The 18,616-nt window shown below is 38.4% G+C and overlaps 1 protein-coding gene across 1 annotated transcript in view; it reads right to left on the bottom strand.

Annotated features, from left to right (window-relative positions):
• Positions 1 to 8,483: 8,483 nt before the first annotated feature.
• ZCCHC10 (zinc finger CCHC-type containing 10) overlaps positions 8,484 to 18,616 on the bottom strand; it is a 15,281-nt gene continuing 5,148 nt past the window's right edge. Inside the window, exons 2-4 of the mRNA XM_015815269.1 lie at positions 15,515 to 15,673; positions 11,939 to 11,980; positions 8,484 to 8,979 (exon numbers count right to left, since the gene is read on the bottom strand). Of these exons, the coding sequence (XP_015670755.1) occupies positions 8,694 to 8,979; positions 11,939 to 11,980; positions 15,515 to 15,673 (487 nt within the window). The 3' untranslated portion in view covers positions 8,484 to 8,693. The remainder of the gene's footprint in view (positions 8,980 to 11,938; positions 11,981 to 15,514; positions 15,674 to 18,616) is intronic.

Genomic DNA, 18,616 nt, shown 5'->3' with positions numbered 1-18,616 from the left:
AGTGTTGGAGCATTCACCACTTCTGGAGGCAGGTTGTTCCACTGGTTAATTATTCTGACTGTCAGGAAGTTTCTCCTTAGTTCTAAGTTGCTTCTCTCCTTGATCAGTTTCCACCTGTTGCTTCTCGTCCTGCCTTCATCATATCATCAACTATATATTGTTCTGGGGCAGCTCTGGGGGTTGAGAGGTGGGACAGCACTGTGTCGTCCTGCTTCATTTTCTTCATTAAAGTCCATTTCCAGTTGGCTTGAATGAGAGCAAGTTGGTCCAACTTGCGGCTCCTGCTGGGCCATATTTTCCAGGGTCTGGTGCTTTCTCCAGTCCTGTTTAACTTGGTGAAACTTTAATGACTTGGAGGAGATCATCTGTCACCATGGGCTGAGGTATCATCAGTAGGCTGCTGATATTCAACTTTATATCTCTGCCCGTGGTGAGTTAAGCGATGCCGTGACTGCGGTTTCTTAGTGCCTGGAGGCTGTTGATGTGAAATGTAGTCCAGATTCCCAGGAGGGAAGAAATGCATTCCAGAGAAGTAAAAGACAGCAGAGTTTAGCTAGTTTGAGTGGGAGGAAGATAGTCAGAATAGCTCCTCCCTAGGAGTTCTCAGAGTATTGTTTAATGGTGTAAGTAATTTGCTTTAGCCTAGCAAGAGTTCTGTCTATGCACAAGGAACAATAAATGAAACTGCTTAGAAGAATCTCAGCATGTCTTCCTTGGTTTTTGGAGCTTGACAGGATAGGGAGGAATAGGTGAAACTGAACCCTAGCAACAGAGAGGCTTTAGGTTCGGGGCTTCTTGATTCTTGGAGAATTAACATCTTTGGGTGTGGATGAGGTAGCACTGCCCCAGACCTGGTACGTAATCTGGGGATTTTCCTGGGCTTGCAACTCCTGCTCGAGGAACAGGTGGCAGTTGTAGCCAGAAGGCTTTCGTACAATTGTGAGTTATGCATCAGTTATCCCCATTCCTATACCATATTCTTCTCATAATCACCAATGCCCTAGTCCAGGGGGCGGCAACCCGCGGCTTCAGGGCCTCATGCGGCTCTTTCATCCCTCCGCTGCGGCTCCCAGTCCTCCGCCACCTAAAAAAAAATCAATTCCAACTTCTCACGGAAAAAAAAAGTGCCACATGGGTCCGATCGGGGGCATGGAGGGGTTTTCTGCCAAGCATCTTGTACTGAGCCGGGGAAATGGGCCGGGTGGGGGGAGCTGCCAATTCCGCTGCCATGAGACCTGTCAGATCCCCCCCAGTGGCCATGATCCCCCCAGCCAGCCAGCCACCATCACCTGACTTACCCCTCACCTGGCCGGCCGGCCGACTGGCACAAAGCTTCACCACTCTTCTCATTCTCCTCCCCACTCTGCTCCATCCGAGTTGAAGAAAGTGGAGGCGCAGCAGCAAGATTGCTCTCAATAAGGCGGGCACACACGATCGAGCACCGCACTTGGCTCTTATTATTTGAGAGTAATCCCACTGCTGCGCCTCCACTTTCTTCAACTCGGATGGAGCCGAGGATCCACGGGGGGGGGTCTCTTGAGTGGGAAGGACAAGCTTTGCTGCTGGGCCATGCCTGGGCTATGCCCTGCCATTACCTCCCAAACTCCACCTTTGCTGCTGGGGAAAGCTGCAGCGGCAGGGCATTCTGCGCGGGGGAGATAGGGAAAAGCGGCAGCAGGGCACGCTCCACATAGGGAAGGTAGGAAGGAAAAGCGGTGGCAGGGCACGCTCCACGTAGGGGAGGTAGGAGGGAAAAGCAGCGGCAGGGCGCACTCTGTGCAGGTGCTCCGTGCGGGTGGGGGTAAGCAGCAGCAGTGGTGGAGTGCTGGGGGGGGAAGGAGCAGGGTTTTGTGGCTCCCGGTGTTTTCTTTTCTGTGGGAAAGGGGTCCAAATGGCTCTTTGAGTGTTTAAAGTTGCTGACCCCTGCCCTAGTCACCTCCCACTTGGAATATTGTAATGCATTGTACGTGGAACTAACATTGAAGAATATCCAGAAGCTTCAGCTGGTTCAAACTGCAATAGTCTGCATAGTTTTACACAAATCTAAATTTGCACATGTGTCACCGCTTTTGCGGGAGCTGCATTGGTTGCCAGTTTATTCTGGGTCCAATTCAAGGTGCTATCACCTTTAAAGCCCTACATCAGTGGTTCTCAACCTTTTTAATGCCGCGACCCCCCAACCAGTCGTAAGTCGAGGACTAAACCGGTCGTAAGTCGAGGACTAAACTGGTCGTAAGTCGAGGACTACCAAACCGGTCATAAGTCGAGGACTTTCCCTGCCTGGGAGCGCCACGCATGCGTGGTTCCGCCCCCTGCGCTGGCCGAGGCGTAGCTGGCAAGCGGCAGAGACGGAGCAGGCCGACCACCAGCTGGCCCAGCTCAAGGGAGGTAAGGCACCCGCCGGAAAAGGGAAAAAAAATGGCGGACAGCCTTGCTTGGCGACCCCCGTGAAATGGTCGATCGACCCCAAATAGGGTCCCGACCCATAGGTCGAGAACCACTGCCCTATATGGCTTGGGGCCAAGTTATTTGAAGGATCAACTCTCTCAAGTTACATCTACCCAGCCCAACAGAACTGGAAGGCAGGGTATGTTGTGGGTCCCATCTGACAGAGTGAGACCAAGAAAAAGGGCCCTCTCCGTGGTGACTTCCTCCCTATGGAACATCATTTCCCCCAGATATAAGATTAACCCTACTCTGTTACTTTTCTGGAAGGTGCTGAAGATGTGGTTCTTTCAGCGACACCAGGTTGACCCAGTGCCAATCAAGTAATTGGTTTGATTGTGTTTGATGCTGCTCCAGGGGGGGGGGAGGTTACGGGTTTCTGTATTTTGGATTTTTAATTTTGTAAGGCACTCAGAGTCACTCTATGCGAGCAGCCATATAAATTAGTTAAACAAACAAACAAACAAATAAATAAACGGACAGACATTGCATGGTGTTGTTTTTGTACGTACCAGTACCAATCCTAAATGCCCATGTGTAGATTAAGATATTAATTAGCCTTGGCCATCAGAAATTAAGTACTTCAGCTTAAGCATTTCTTTCTGTGATGTCTTAGTTCACTCTTTGTCTGCCTGTAATTAATTATCTTAACTGATTGCATACAGTAATATTTTTGCACTCCCAGGTTGGAAAGCCATAAAAAGCTCTAAGAGATGCACATCCGATAATAATCAATAATTCCTTAATACTTGGCCTCAATTTTCAAGAGCCAGAATAATTCTAAATGCATTTGGCATCTAACCCAAATGTTCTGCATCGTTCTTGGTATCCATACTTGAAAAATACCTAAATCTTTTCTGAATATTTTAAGGGAGGTGACGACTGGATGATACACACTGTAAATGCTAATATAATATTATTTCACTAAGTGGGAGTATTGTATATAAGTAAACTCACAAAACCAGCAAAAACTCAAACTGCACTATTTCCAAGTTATTAGCCACCTAAATATTGTAAGTGGGTTAGGTATCATTAAGTCAAGCTCCTTCCTATCCCCTGACCCTCCCAAGCATATTTTTTAATTCATCATCCAAATCACACAAGGTTTTGCTTATTCATCATTACTTGAAAGGAACAGTCAGGCTTCAATCAGTCTAGAATTAGTTGATCTGTTTTCTAGAAGTCCTTAGTCCACAGTTTAAGAAACACTGCTCTAGAAGTTGTACAGGTAGTCCTCGACTTATCATCACAATAGAAACCAAAATTTATGTTGTTAACTGAGAGATTTGTTAAGTGAGCTTTGCCCCATTTTGCAATTTGTCTGGCCACAGTTGTTAAGTGAATCATTGCAGTTGTTAAGTTATTAACACAGTTGTTAAGTGAATCTGGTTTCCCCACTGACTTTGCTTGTCAGAAGATCACAAAATATGATCACATGACCCTGGGACACTGCAACCATCATAAATAACTTTCATAAGCTTTTTGAAAAGCATCTCTCCACCTATCATATATTCTCTCAGGAAAAATCTTTGCTTTAACTATGCAGATCTTCATTATACCAGAGAAATATTTGTATATTTCACAATTTTCTCTATCACTGTCTTCCTCCTTAAAATTAAGCCTTTTTATTTCTCTACCACACTATCCTTTATTTTCTTTATTCTTCAACTGAGCAAAGCAAAACTACTTACCAGCCTCATTTCTTTGCCAACAATAATACAATCACTAGGCATGCGGGCGGACACTGTGTTTGTCATGTCACTGTTTTAACATGAGAGTAATCCATTTTTTACTTTCATAATGAGCCAGGAGTGTTGCAAGCTCTTGCTGCTTTTGGCAAGAGTATCAAAAGCAACATAGCACTGTAAGATCCATTCCGCTTAAATATATATGAGGGAGCTGGGCAGTTTTTAAATATGATTAAGTAAATAAATGTGGTAATGAGCATCTTGCCTTGCATCACTCCCCATCCCCCACTAAGTCTATATTTTCATTTAACAAAATGGTGTGTATCTCAAATTGTTAAGCATTATACCTTCCTGTTTTTCACTTCTGTTGTCATCTCTTCCAACTTCACTATTTTTATAATATACACAGAAAATTGGGAATCATATACATCCTTGTTTTACTCTGAACCATTCTATTTCTCCAAGCTCAGTTCCTACAATATATTCTTATAAAGATTCCTCAGAAGAATGATCAGATATTCTGGCAACCCTCATTACTCTTACTTATACTGTACTTTTTGGCATGATCTACATAGTCAAAAACTCTGCTATATCTGATCAAGCAAAAGCAAACCTCATCCTTGGGGGGGGGGCAGAGTGTTGTTTCTCTTATCTGATTTACGTTATCTGCCTTATCTTGGGTCCTCTGCCTTTACGGAAATGTGTCTATTCATTTGGCATTTCCCTTTTCGTGTATGACTTTATTCTTTGTGAGTTGTATAGCAAAATTTCATTTGCAATTGCAATTTGTGCAATAGTATGGTAATTTGCTTTCTCCTGTAACTCTCTTCTTTGAATAGATATTACCCATGTTTTCCAATATCTTGGCCTTACAGTCTAGTTACATATTTGTAGGAGTCATTAACACTTTTACTGCCTTTCTTCATGGCTTTAAATCTCTATATTTGTTCTTCCTATTCTGCTTAATTAGCAGGCACCAATCCTGCAGGTAAAGCTGAACAGTCTCTGACATCATCTAGACAGTTCTTTTATTATCTTTGATGATAGGTAGTAATCATCATGAAAACAATGTACAGTATTCATACTAAGTTTACAATCTGTAAAAATAAAAGTTTAAGCCCTTAATTTGCACTTAATAATTTATTAATTTCTTAAATTATACATTCTATATAGCATGATTCAATTTTTTTTCTGGTAGTTTTAGAATTATAGTGTCTAAATTTTGCAAAACATAGAAATGGTTACAGACTAAAATGCACAACTTCATAAACATTTAAATAGAACATTTGTATTCAAAAGTCATTCTACACACATTTTCATAAAAATATAAAAAAATAGTTCAATCATTGATTCATACTTTAACTAGACTAGGATATTTAACATGTCCCCTCCCATATATTCCTCATAAAAAGGCTCTCACCAAAAAAAAAGAAACTAAAAAGAAACTGTATGGATTAATGAATACTTCCAATAGCTATAATTCATTACAATAATCTGTTATTTCTTTTCTGTAACCTACAAGAAATGGACTGCAATAATCTTTCATAATATGCATCTTCCATTCAAATTTATTATATATATATATAACTTGTGCTATGCAAAAAATAAACATTTTTAAATAAGTGACTGTAAATTAGAATATGACCAGATTAATCAAATGCATGTTATAGGCTAAGAATTTTTATGCAAAAATATCACAAGGGGAAATATTTAAAGATATCTTTTTTTATCCAGCTCCACTGAAAATAAATATTTTTCTCATTGAAAGCATTTATATAACATTTTTTCTAGGTGCCCAAAATAGCATGCAGACAACAAAGCAAACTCTTCCATTTCATAATGCTTTCAGGGCATATTTAATATTAGGGAAAGGCACAAAGATGAAACATTTCAGTTGCAGCACTGAATACTACTCTCCATGCACAGTGCAAAAACAGCTTAAAGGGAAGTCTTTAAGCTTGAACAGGTCTGATTAAAAAGATCAAAGCATTTGGCCTTGATTCAAAGATTCTGATACATAGTGGAGAGAGACATGTATGTAGTTGCCTGCAAGGATTTTTATTACAAAACTGAAGGTGGTCTTTGTTTAGTACTGCATATTTACTGTTTCTCTTTCAGTGGACAGAAGATCAGGCTTCTGGTCCAAACCATGTAAAAAGGAGTATCCTAGCCTTGTAGACAAGATGAGGGCATTGGGTACATTAAACCATTTAGATTTGGATGAGAAGAATAATTGCTATTACAACAAATGTCAAGCCACTATTTAAAGAATGACAAAAGTGCAGAAACAAGTGTTGCTAAAAAAATATATAATAGAACTGTTGCTGCCATATGTTCTCAATACAGCAGGCTTCTGCCTCAAGGTTTCCCTCTGATTTAAAGAGCAATTTGTTATTCATCCTGTGTTTAAATATGTACATGGAGAACCTCTATCCAAGCCATATTCAGAGGGATGAGGGGGTCCCATCTGGTCTTCAGGTTCAATCGAAGATCTCCCTCCTTCTAGAGGGCTGGAAGCAGCAGAGAAAAAAATGTCCACCTGTGTCAAGTGCTGATCAGAAATAAGTCTAACCTAAAATATGCACAATTTACAAACAGATTGAATTGATACTGTATTAGCAAAGGCAGTTTAAAAGCTTAATTACTACAAGAGGCAAAGGATGTGCTGATCTGCCTCCAGAAAAGTAATTTGGAGGCAGCAAGCTTGAAGTGAACTGGTTCTATCGACTTTTGGTTGCAGCATCGTCAACTGAAATCAATGTTGCCTTGGAGTGAAATAAGTTTCTTATCTCTGGCTTAAATGCTTTTTGCAAGGGGATACCCAGGAATATTAATTGATTTTTGAGTTAAATATTATAACTTTCTATTTTAGAAAATGTCACTTTTGGCATATTTCTTTACTTTACAATGTCATTGTGTTCTCTTTCCACTTTATAATAAACATAAGTACACTCTTTTTTAAGCCTGTAATAGAACCCTAAGAATTTATTCTGAAATCATTACATGTCATCATAAACAAGGATTTGGCATTTAAAGAGAAAACTTAAAATGATCTAGTAAAGTATTCACTCTGATTACTTTTACATTCCACTAAATTACAACCATAATAGCTCAAGGATTTTGGGGGGCGGAGAGGGGGACAATTAATAACTGGCAAAAGGTAAAAACAGAGGCTGAAAGGAACAGAAACATTGATTACTCGGTGGCTAGCTGGCAATATTTTTACCAAATGTAAAACATAGCATGGAGTCTTTCTTCCAAGGATTTCTGGGCTGAAATGTTTATCCAGTGACCAGTTGCCAAGCTAATGCTTTACATGAGACTAAATTTAAACACATCCCTTTCTCTAAAAAGAAGAAAAATATGAAAGTAAGTTATATGACTAGAAGTAGGAGTCAGGAAGTACCCCAAACACTTTTATTTCTCTAACTTCCTCTAAACTGGAAATAATAGTATAAACAAAAGCCCGTAAGTTTTAATTGTGAAACTATAGCATAAACTATTTTTATTCCTTCTGGCTACCTCTTACTTATAGTATTAATATATATTTCTATTGGAAACACAATAGATTACTGTAATGAAGTTTTTCTTTGCCTGGAAGAGTGTATGAGGGAATAGAGCTTACCTTTCTCTTCCCCCAGCTATCATATCCTCTTCCACAAGTTTGTGTACTGTATAAGTAGAATGAACTAGCCAACAATTATTCTACCCCAAGAGCAAAAGGAAGTTGTACGTGGCAGTCAGTCAAAACCTAATGTTACAGGACGGCTTGCAACAAGACTTGAGAGAGAGAGAGAGAGAGAGAGAGAGAGAGGGAGGGAGGGAGGGAGGGAGAGAGCTTAATTGTAGTAAGATACATACTCCTCAGTATAATGCGAAGATCTCTACCCATCATCATTTTGCATATGCAGACAAAGTCCAAGAGAGCAACTGAGACAAATAGGCTCAACAATCCTACTGGACTGAGATGGTAATAAGATCGGTATATAGGATACCGATCGCAAAAGAATCCAATTAACATAAATTTGATACTGAGCCATTAACTGACTACAATATTGAACTATTTTTTTTAACTTTTTCAAACAAGTTTTTTCCCCCCCCTGTACAAAATGCAATATTGTTCCCTCTGTAACTGAGGAGGAACATTAAATATGGCTTTGGGTTTCTTAGCCATCTGAAATCGAACTTCATATTCTCCTTCCCTCTTACTTAGACTATAAAACTGATGTAAACACAAGATTGCTGAAGGACTATAACACAGGATGATTCAGAAAATATATTCTGCTTTCCGGCATGTAAACATCAGGATGACTGGACCTTAATTCATATAAATATTAGATTTCTTTAAAAATTAAGAAAAAAGGTAGCATTCCCTATTAAACAGTAATCCACAAAAATACTCTTTCAGTAAGTATTACTTGCCATTTAACAGCGTATGGCCTATCAACTACTATGTAAAAACAAATACCGTTTTACAACTGTAAAAACAGACAACCGGTTAGTTTAGTTTGGCCATTATGCATTTTCGACGCGAGTTATTTTTTTACTGCCACCATAGTCCTAGCATCGCACTAAATTGTTCTTCTTCTTTTTCTTTGGTGGTTCATCGTCTGTGCTGCTGTCTGTGCTGCTGCTGCTGCTGCTGCTGGAAGAACTTGACTCTGTTTCAAAGTCAGAAGAACTAGAAGAACTACTGGATGATGGAGAAGACGAAGAACTGGATGTGCTTTCATCACTATCACTGTCATCTGACGAGGAGGAGGAGGAGGAGTCATCGCTCTCTGATGAAGACTCGCTAGCTGAGGTGATGCTGCTGCCGCTGCTGGAACTTGTCACACTTTTAGACCTGGCGGAAGTTTTAAAACGACCAGCAGACATTATTTAGCAGTTTTACTAAAAGAAAGATTCTAGATTTTTAATAGGAAAAACAACTAAAAACACAGCCTCTTTAAGGAAAAGGTGAAAGAGACAGGATCAGAAAAAGGAAAAGAGGCAAGATTGTCGTGCAGGAATACAAGCTAATTTGAGGGCTAATCCACATGGAGCTCCATTTCCATCTGTCCTGTTTGCCATCATTTGCTCCCTAGAGACTAAAATGGACGATCTGAAACTTGAGCTGGCCACGAACAAGGAGTGTATATCAGAGGTGGTGACCCTTTGATATACACTTCGTATGCAACGAAATTTCATTTTGATGTATGCCAATTGGTGTACATTCAAAGTGACAATAAAGTTGTTGTTGTTGTTATTATTATTATTATTACTATTATTATTATTATTATTAGGCGACAGCTTGCATCTTCTCCCCCAATATTCTGACAGTCACTCAAGGGCTGACATTTTTTGCATTGGGCCTATGCAAATCATTCTGTGAGATTTTGCCTCAGCACACATCTCTCAAAGCAGAAGAGTCTGCTGAGCTCTTTTCAAGGCTCTACTGAGACTTTTCATGCATGATTACAGGATAAATGGCATGTCAAGGAGCAAATCCTTGCCTGGAGGAGGAGTATGATGGAAAGGGACCCTTATCAAATGCTTTGCACAGGCTTACCATGTAGTCATCAATAATCATAAAAGAATAACAAACATCAGAAAAAAGCTTTGTTGCTTTAATTAACACACTGAATTGATTCAAGTAATAATTCTCCAGGCGTATCAGTCTATGCAATGATATAGAAATTACTAGAAAATCATTTTCTACTGTGTCAATGATTTACAGCAGGCATTAAGTTCATGTGTCTTCTCCTGCCCCCTTCTTCCTGATGATGATAAGGCAGGAAGTGTTTGCAGATACTTAAGTATAGTTTTCTGCAGCAAGGTTTCTATGGTGCATTATATAAGAATGCATCCATTTTATATGATCTGAATTGATTGTAACATGTTCCAGGCAGTTTAAGCTTCTTTTTTAGCGCTTAAGACCCTAAACAGTTTAGAACCTCACTATCTCGCAACCATTTGTTTAAGAGTGTGCTGATAAACTGGCTCTGCCAGTTCCATTGCTATTGCTGCAACTGCCAACCAGGTGACTGGCATGTCAACTGTTGCAGCTCTGCTCTGGTCTGAGCTGGCTCACAAAATTCCAGAACATTTAACAATTGGCTCTTACAAGCATACCACTGGATTTAACTCATTAGAGCTTGTCCAGCAGGAAAGGCCCTCTTAAAGAAGCTCTCACTTTTTAAGGCCAGTTTGGCCAGCAAATAGAATGGCCTTCTATATTTTTCTCAAGCTACAGAACGTACTGCCTCAGAAGTTGAGTTTGGTGTCTGGATCTTTTTGCTTTAAGTATCCAGGAAAGGTCTTGGGCTCTTGGGGGGGGGGGTCACAGTGATAGGTCAGAGAAAGTCTGAGTCATTGTGCAGCAGCTTTGAAAAAAAGCAGAAATCCATGCTAGGAAAGAGACTAAAAATAAAACTGTCGTCATTATAATGGTCCTATAAAAATCTATAGTATACCCACACCCATAATATTGTAAACAGTAGGACAGTTTCATGGGGGGGGAGGCAATATCATAGATATGGAAAACTACTGAAGATGAAACAAAAATATTTTAAGGACTCAAAAGACTTCCCTCCTCACGTTTTATTTATTAAGTCAGTCACAGCAAGTAATCGCCCCAAATGCCTCTAGGCAGCTAACAATGTTTAAAATAAATGTAAAAGAAGTACAATCACAACTACAAAATTAAAATACATGCTAGCTGAGAAAAATACAGCAGTCACTAATATAGCTAGGAGGCACCAGCTTAAGAAAAAGTAATGCAAGGAATGAAAATTGTTGAAGTAGAAAACCAGTAGAACCAGGCTAGAGAGCACTGTTATGTCAACACAAATCAGGTGCCTTTCAAGGCCTTCAGGAGAACATCCAGGTATTTACTGACTGGGAAACATACACAGAAGGGGTTTGATTTATGTATAACACAAGGGATACATCTTTTGGCTTGTGGCTTCATGCCTGTCTGATGAAAAAAAAAAAGACTAATCAATCCGAGTTGTGTCTGAGAGCTTTCTACTAAGTAGACCAATTCCTGAAAAAAGGTGATGTGCCTGGAGAGCCAAGAATTGCAGTGAGCCTGCGTAAAGCCTGACAACTGGGGGATGGGAGATGAAAACATTCTTGAGGTACATTTCCTTCGCAAAAATATAGGATCAGGTTTTCATCCAATGAAAACGACTGAAAGGAAATTTAGAATAATTTTTTTTTAAAAAAAAAATATTCACAGAGCATGTAACTAGCCTGTGAAATTCATTACCAAATGTGGTGATGACCTAGATATATCTTTAAAAGAGGATTAAATGAGTAGTCAATCAAGGGCTTAGTCTTGAAGACTCAATGTTTCCCTTGGGTTGGCAGAGTGCCTCCAAATACCAGTTACAGAGCAACAATGACAGGAGGGATTAGGTCTCCAACCACTGTTTATGAACACCTCAGAGACATTTGGCTTGCCAATGTGAGAAACAGAATGCAGGGCTAGTATGGGCTTAGGCCTGATTTATCAGTTATTCTCATGTTCTTTTTTAGCCAGCCTTTTTCAATGTGAAAACGTTTTGACATTTAAACCATTTTATTATATTCCTGTATTGGCATTTTTATTGTTAGCTGCCTTGAGTTCTTTAAGAACAGAAGGAAAGGATATAAATCAAAATAATGAATAATCATATTAAAAAGAATTTCTTCTTTCAAGCTAAGAAAGGATCGGAAGTGGAGAGCATGTCAGTATGAGTCAAAGTGACAGATAGCAATACTATGAAACTATTAATGTGATAAAATCTATTTATTTTTTTAAAAAATATTTCTTTACATACCTTTTTTTCTTGCTCTTTTTATCTGTAGTACATTCTCCGGAACTGATTGGGAGAGAAGGGAATCAGGTGGAAAGGAATTACTTCAATTAATATGTACTTTTTAAAAAGAGTTCAATCAGAAACCTGCACTAACATTAGATCAAAATCAGTTTCTTAGCAAATGAGAAATTACAAAGGCAATGGTGGAAATCTAAGATATAAAAAAATGAACAAAACAATAAAAAAGAACTAAATAGAACTGCATATTTAAACTATTTAAATAAATATTATTTATAAATCATTCAAAAAGTTTCATAACCAAATAGCATATAAATATTGTTCATTTATGAAAAAAATATTTTGATATATTTTGGTTTCTTTTGACTAAGACAAACTTAAAAGAGAATCAGTTGTACATGTTTAATTGTAATGGAGTATCTTAATATAAATACTTCAGATCTACAAAGCAAGTACATTGAACTTTTTTTTTAAAAGATGTTTTAAATATTAACCTTTAATCTTAACTAATTCTTTTCTATAATCTTAGTTTAAATCTATCTGCCTACTACATGCATACAGGTCAAAACCTATTCTCAATTCTTAACAAATCAAGCAGCAACGAAATAACAGAATGCAGAATAAATTATAAATTATGATATTTAATTGGCCAATAAAACATTTCAATTTTTGAAGAAAAGATCTTAGCCATATAAATAGGAGTACAGACTGGGTAGTTCTTTGGTTAGTCTAGTTACTGTTTAATTATAATTTTAATGTTCTTAGAATGTGCAAAGTTCATTGAGCCAGAAATGGACCATTTCAGAGAATTCTAGAAAACTGTGTTTCTATTTGGATCATCTGAACTCCTGGATGTACCATTTCAGGGACTATTTGGCTGTTTCATCGGGAATGTTATGTCCAGAACACATTGGACTACTGCTGATTCACAGAATTTAATTCTGGAAAAGGCTGAATCTCCACCCAGAATAGCATGGTCCAAACTGCCTCGCTGGAATTTGGCACAGTCCAAAGAAAAACAGAACATTCCATTTCCATTTAATAACGCATAAGCCTGAATTACATAAATAACTTTTAACTATGAGGGTAAATAGAGAGGGAATGGGCAGGAAAACAATGCTAGAAACAGAAATGGAGTGAAAGGACTAAAAAGTAAAAAGAAAAAGAAAATGAAGAATTGCAACAAAAAGAGAACTGAACTAGTAGTAGAATAAGTGAGAATAACCAAGGAACAAAAAAAAAAAGTGATCACATAATAATTCCAGGAAAGAAAACAGTTCAAAACTGAACTGGAACAATGTATTTACTGTTGACTTAAATAGCTGCTGCCAGACTTCTGTTGCTCATGATAGACAGATATCAAAAAGAGCCCCCACTGCAATTATTTTACATACTGATTCAGAACCTTGAAAGAGGCTTGCTCAGACTTACTCTAATTTATGTCCAAACATACAGTATATCCTTACGAACTTATGTCTATTTTAATGGTTTGCCCATAATTAAAGAGAAGAGGCAGTGGAATAATATTCTCTTTTACCATGCACAAGTTTCAGTCTTTATGAGATGTGTCAAACATTTTCAATTTGAAGCATTTCAATTTCAAAATAGGTAGTTCTGATCTCAAACTGCAGCCTTGCCAGAACCCATTCCAAAAATATAGCAGAATGTTCACCACATTATTTTTCTTGTGCAATTATTACCATCTCCGTCAAATTATTATTTACACTGTGTAAGATGTTACTAATGGTGAGCATTAACCTGACCACTATTGGAACTATTTTAATGTCAAGATTGCATCTGTAGGGTCCTAGAATCCCTTCCCCCCCCCAAAGGTTAGAGGGCAGAGACAATTCAGATTGCAGTGTAACTAGCTGTGCCTGAAAGAAGATGCCCCGTTGAGCAAATTTAAGTCCACTTTTCCCCTCTCTACTATTGTGTTCTAGCAGCTTCTCATAGTCCAGGGGTCTGCAACCTTAAACTCCCAAAGAGCCACTTGGACCTGTTTCCCAGAGAAAAGAAAACACTAGGAGCTGCAAAACTTGCGCACCGGCGAGGGGGGAGGAGAACTTGATTGAAGAGTTTAATTAAAAAGAAATAGAGGCTGCTGTGCATGAGTTCTCGTTCTCTCTCTCTCTCTCTCTCTCTTTCTTCTCTCTCTCTCTCTCTTTCCTCTCTCTCTCTCCCTCTTTCCTCTCCCTCTCTTTCTCTTTCATCTCCCTTTCTCTTTCCTTTGTCCTCTTTCTCTCTCTCTTTCCTCTCCCTCTTTCTCTTTCCTCTCTCCCTCTTTCTCTTTCCTCTCTCTCTCTCTCTCTTTCCTTTCCACCTCTCTCTCTCTTTCCTCCCCCCTCTCTCTCCCTCTTTCTCTCTCTCTTTCCTCTCTCTCTCCCCCCCCTCCCTCTCTCCGATCTTCTGCTTACCTGGCAAGCTGGTTTCAGGCTGTTCTGCAACAAGCTGACACACATTATTGGGCTGGCTCTCTCCTCCCCTTCCTGCTTCCTGCAGAGATGCAGCAAAAGGAGGAGCCCCGCCCAATAAGCTTGTCAGCTTGTCGGAGAATAGGGTGAGGTCACTCTTTTACACAAACACACACACACAGAGAGAGAGAGAGAGAGAGAGAGAGAGAGAGAGAGAGAGAGAGAGAGAGAGAGAGAGAGAGAGAGAGAGAGAGAGAGAGAGAGAGAGAGAAAGCACAAGTGCCTCTGTCTCTGTTTCTCTGCAAATGGCAGAGGAGGCTGTGAACCGCAGGAGAAGGCTCAAATCATTGGTTTCATAGCCAATGATTCTATAGCTGGACAAAAGTTTGCCTCCAAACCTTCTCTGTGATTTCCCCTATTCACATGAGGCTTGACCCTAAGGCACAATCTTTATCCTCATGATAGGACTTTATGAACTCCTGAATGGGTTTAAGTTTGAAATGGAGTGCTTTAGTATCACAGTAAGTATTGCAATGATGTAACAACTGTGTTGAGACAGCCCCATTTCAATATCAGAATGCTTTTGGTAAGATTCCCGTGAGACGTCAGAACTTTGCTTAATTAGACTTGGTCTAGAAAACTGCTTTACTGTTAGTGGGCTTTACCCTGAAAGCAATAAAGATTTTTTCAGAAATCTAAATGATTCCTTTTTCCTGAATTTGCTTGTCTCATGGGACGTAAAAAGTTAAGAAGCTTACCCATCTCCACTATTTTCTAACATTTTTCTAGCCCTTCATGTAACCCTGCCAGATACATGTTAAAACAGAAAAGTTGTATTTTTGCCAATATAAGATTTCATCTCTGTTTTGGAAGCTGAGAGAGAANAGAATTAATGTTTTATTGACCTTGTCAATACTATCAATACCTCTACTGACAGGAGGCCGTTCATTTAACTCCTGATAACCTCACCCAGGATTCTCTCAAGCTAAAATGAATCCTTTATAGCTTAGCTTTCAGGATTATTTGGGTTATAGTGTTATGCATGACATTCTGATACATTTTTCCCCAATGGTACAGAACTTGTTAAAAGCTTTTCACTCTTTTTTCTTTGTACATATATATTTTTCTATAAGTGACATGTAATCTTTTATATAGTATATCATACCTTTGTTGTAGTAGCTGGTTCTCTTTTTCTTTAAGTGCTTTTTTAAATTCTGCTGTCCGTGATGGTCTATACAGATATTTTCTTTTCCCTGTACATTCATATGTCCAGTGTCCAAATTCCAAACATTTCTGACACCTTACATGTTGTTTATTTGCCTCTCTGTGGAAATACATAAAAGTGATTGAGACCAATTGTTTTTTATTTAAAAAGTCAGATAGAACAGAAATTTGCTTGTAACTAGATGGCAGTTTCAAACTAACTCCTGCTAGTTATATTATTTATAACTTGATAATTACTCAAATCCTCACAATTCAATAAATTTCATTTGTTTAATCAGTTTATCTTGTTATTCATCTTGCTAATGATTCTGGGTCGATAACAAAATCTAAAAACCAAAGAAATCAGCAATCAGCCCCATATATGATAAAATAGCGAGGTTTTAAGAACTTTCTGTAAGGCCAACTAGGTTGGGGCTAACTTAATGTTGCCTAGGGCAGGTGCTCCAATAGAAAAATCATGTTTTCTGAGACATGCAAGATGGCTTTTGCTAACCAAAGAAATTCAGTATGTTCCTCCTGATAAATATGATGGGATGGATAATTAAAGAAGGGTGATTCCCTCAAATAACCAGTCCCCATCACACGAAAGGTTTTATAGATACAACACAAACCATAAATTGTACCTGGAAGCCTATTGAGAGCCAGTTAGCTTGAGTAACAAAAGTTAACATGGCCATATCAGATGTAGCCAGAATTCTAGTTCCCCGATGTCCTTCAAATCAGCCAATGTAGAGCCCATTTCAGTAGTCCAATGGAAGATAACCACCATAACTTATCATGAACAGTGTGTCCTGATCCAGGAAGGGCACAACCAGCAACATAAAGCTATTCTTGGTCATAGTTGCTACTTGTTCCTCAAACAGGAGCCATGAGTTTAGGAGCACCCCCAAATAGCACACTGATTCTGTCTATAATATATGCCCATCCAGAATTAAGGATGATAAATTACTGGCATAAGGGTGTCCTAGCGCCCACAGCCACTCAAGATTTGCTAGAGTTGACTTCTGGTTCCGGATCGCGGTGCTTCTAGTTGCATGAAGAGACGTCTCCTCGTTGGCTAGCTTCCCTCTGCCGGTAGACCCTTATGCTGGTCGAAAGTCACCCTGGAGGGTGCGACTTCCGTCGACGAGGCTTCGCTCGGCTGCAGAGGAGCAGCGGCTCCTCCAGCTGTCCGAGCCAACTCTGAGGGCCAACGGAGAAGAAGATCGGCCAGTAAAATGGCCGATCACCTAGCTGCTCCAACTGCAAGTCAAAGAACATCTAAGCATTAAGAACCACTGTGGTGAACCTGGGTAAGACTTTTCCCTTGCTCCTCTCTTCATTCTATCCTGCTTTTTTTTTGCCTGTTAAGAGCCTTGTTGGAATTACTTCCCTGCCTTGAAAAAGCAGCTTCTATGTCTGGGAAGAAAGGGGTTGAACAAAAGAATAGAACAAAATTTTAAAGACTATACTTTATTCTTATTTGCTTTGGGGTACAGAAAAAATTCTTTCCTAAGAGCTGTACTATTATTTTATGCTGGAAGATTATTTCTTTTTCCACATTTTATTTTAAAAGATAGAAAAAAAGGGGGGTAAATGGTGTCTGGAAAAGATTTTTTTTAATCTATTGAGGACATCTAGTGGCGAAAACCTAATACTGCAACTTCTGGCTATTCTTTGGAGATGGAATAGACTTGACCTTCAAACTACTTTTGAACAGAAAAGATAAGCTGATGCAGCTGTGGGAATTGTGAGGGTGGATACTGCTTAACTTTTATTAAATACAGCCTCCACAAAAAGAAAAAAGAGACTCTCTTCAATTACTATTAAAATGGAGAAATCTCATTCACAATTAAACTGCAAACTTATATTGGAAAAGATCTATGAGGCTACTGCAGAAATATGTGCTACAATGAAAGAGTTTACTACAGAATTAAGAACCAGAAGTTTTACTTCAAACCTTCAAACTGATCTCCAGACTATATCTGACCATTCTATAAATCAAAAGATACTAAAAGAGGAAACAACTGAGATCAAAGAGGAATTTATTTTACCTTATAAACATTCCATCTATAGCTTTGAGGATCAGAAGAAGCAAAGATTGAGACTTGAATTTTTAAAGCAACGAAGCTTTAAGGATGAGAGAAATAGATGCCTAATGCAGAGGATGGGATTCCTACTGTTCCAAAAGGCACTGCAAGCAATAAAGAGAGATCTATCGGCTGAAAGGGAAGCTTGGTGATGGAAACCTGCTTGGCATAGAAAGAAGGCCAGAATAAGACTGAAAAGAGAAATTTAAAATTATGTGTAATGGATTAAAAGGCACTGTTGATTTATGGACTGTTTTAAGGATTAAGAGTTAGAGTTAGAAGTAAGAAGAATGTAGTTTTTGGAATAATAGGTTTATTTTGATGAAAATTATTATGTATTGGAATGGAAAAAATGGTGGCTTTTTAGATTTGGATTGTTTCAATAATTAATTGAGTGTTTTAAATTAGTAAGATGATGTTTTTGTCTGATAACATAGATGTGATAAGGCATGATAATCAATTGGATGAAATTTGAATTTTGTTTAATGAACTGAAATATTTAAGGTTTAATATTATTTTGTTATCTTAAAGAGATTGCTCGATTGATGGATTATATATATATAGGGTAGATTAATATTTTATTTTAATTAGGATATGTATTGTGTAGTGGAAGAAGAAATAAATGAGACTTGTGATAAAATGAGGGATGTGAGAGATTAAGAATTAGAATATATTTGGAAGGGATACCTGAATTGATAACTTGTCGATTTAAAGTTAAATTTGATTATATTAATTGTAAACTTATAAAGTTTTAAAACAGGTTTAGCAGTTATAGAAATCTAAATTAGAAATGGAACATCTTAAACGTATTATGCTATTTGAAGGAAATAGAGAGGGGACATTGAATGTATTGAGTTGAGTTATTTATATATGGTTTTATTTTTGGATGTTTGATTACCCCAACACCACGGTGTGTCATGAGCACTTTGTTCTAAGAAAAAAAACCCAATAAAATGTGTTTCAAAAAAAAAAAA

This window comes from Protobothrops mucrosquamatus, unplaced genomic scaffold (genome assembly GCF_001527695.2).
Source record: "Protobothrops mucrosquamatus isolate PMUCROS unplaced genomic scaffold, P.Mucros_1.0 scaffold331, whole genome shotgun sequence".
NCBI lineage: Eukaryota > Metazoa > Chordata > Lepidosauria > Squamata > Viperidae > Protobothrops > Protobothrops mucrosquamatus.
The sequence above is the reverse complement of the archived record's forward strand: the minus strand, read 5'-3'. Positions and strand labels throughout refer to the sequence as shown.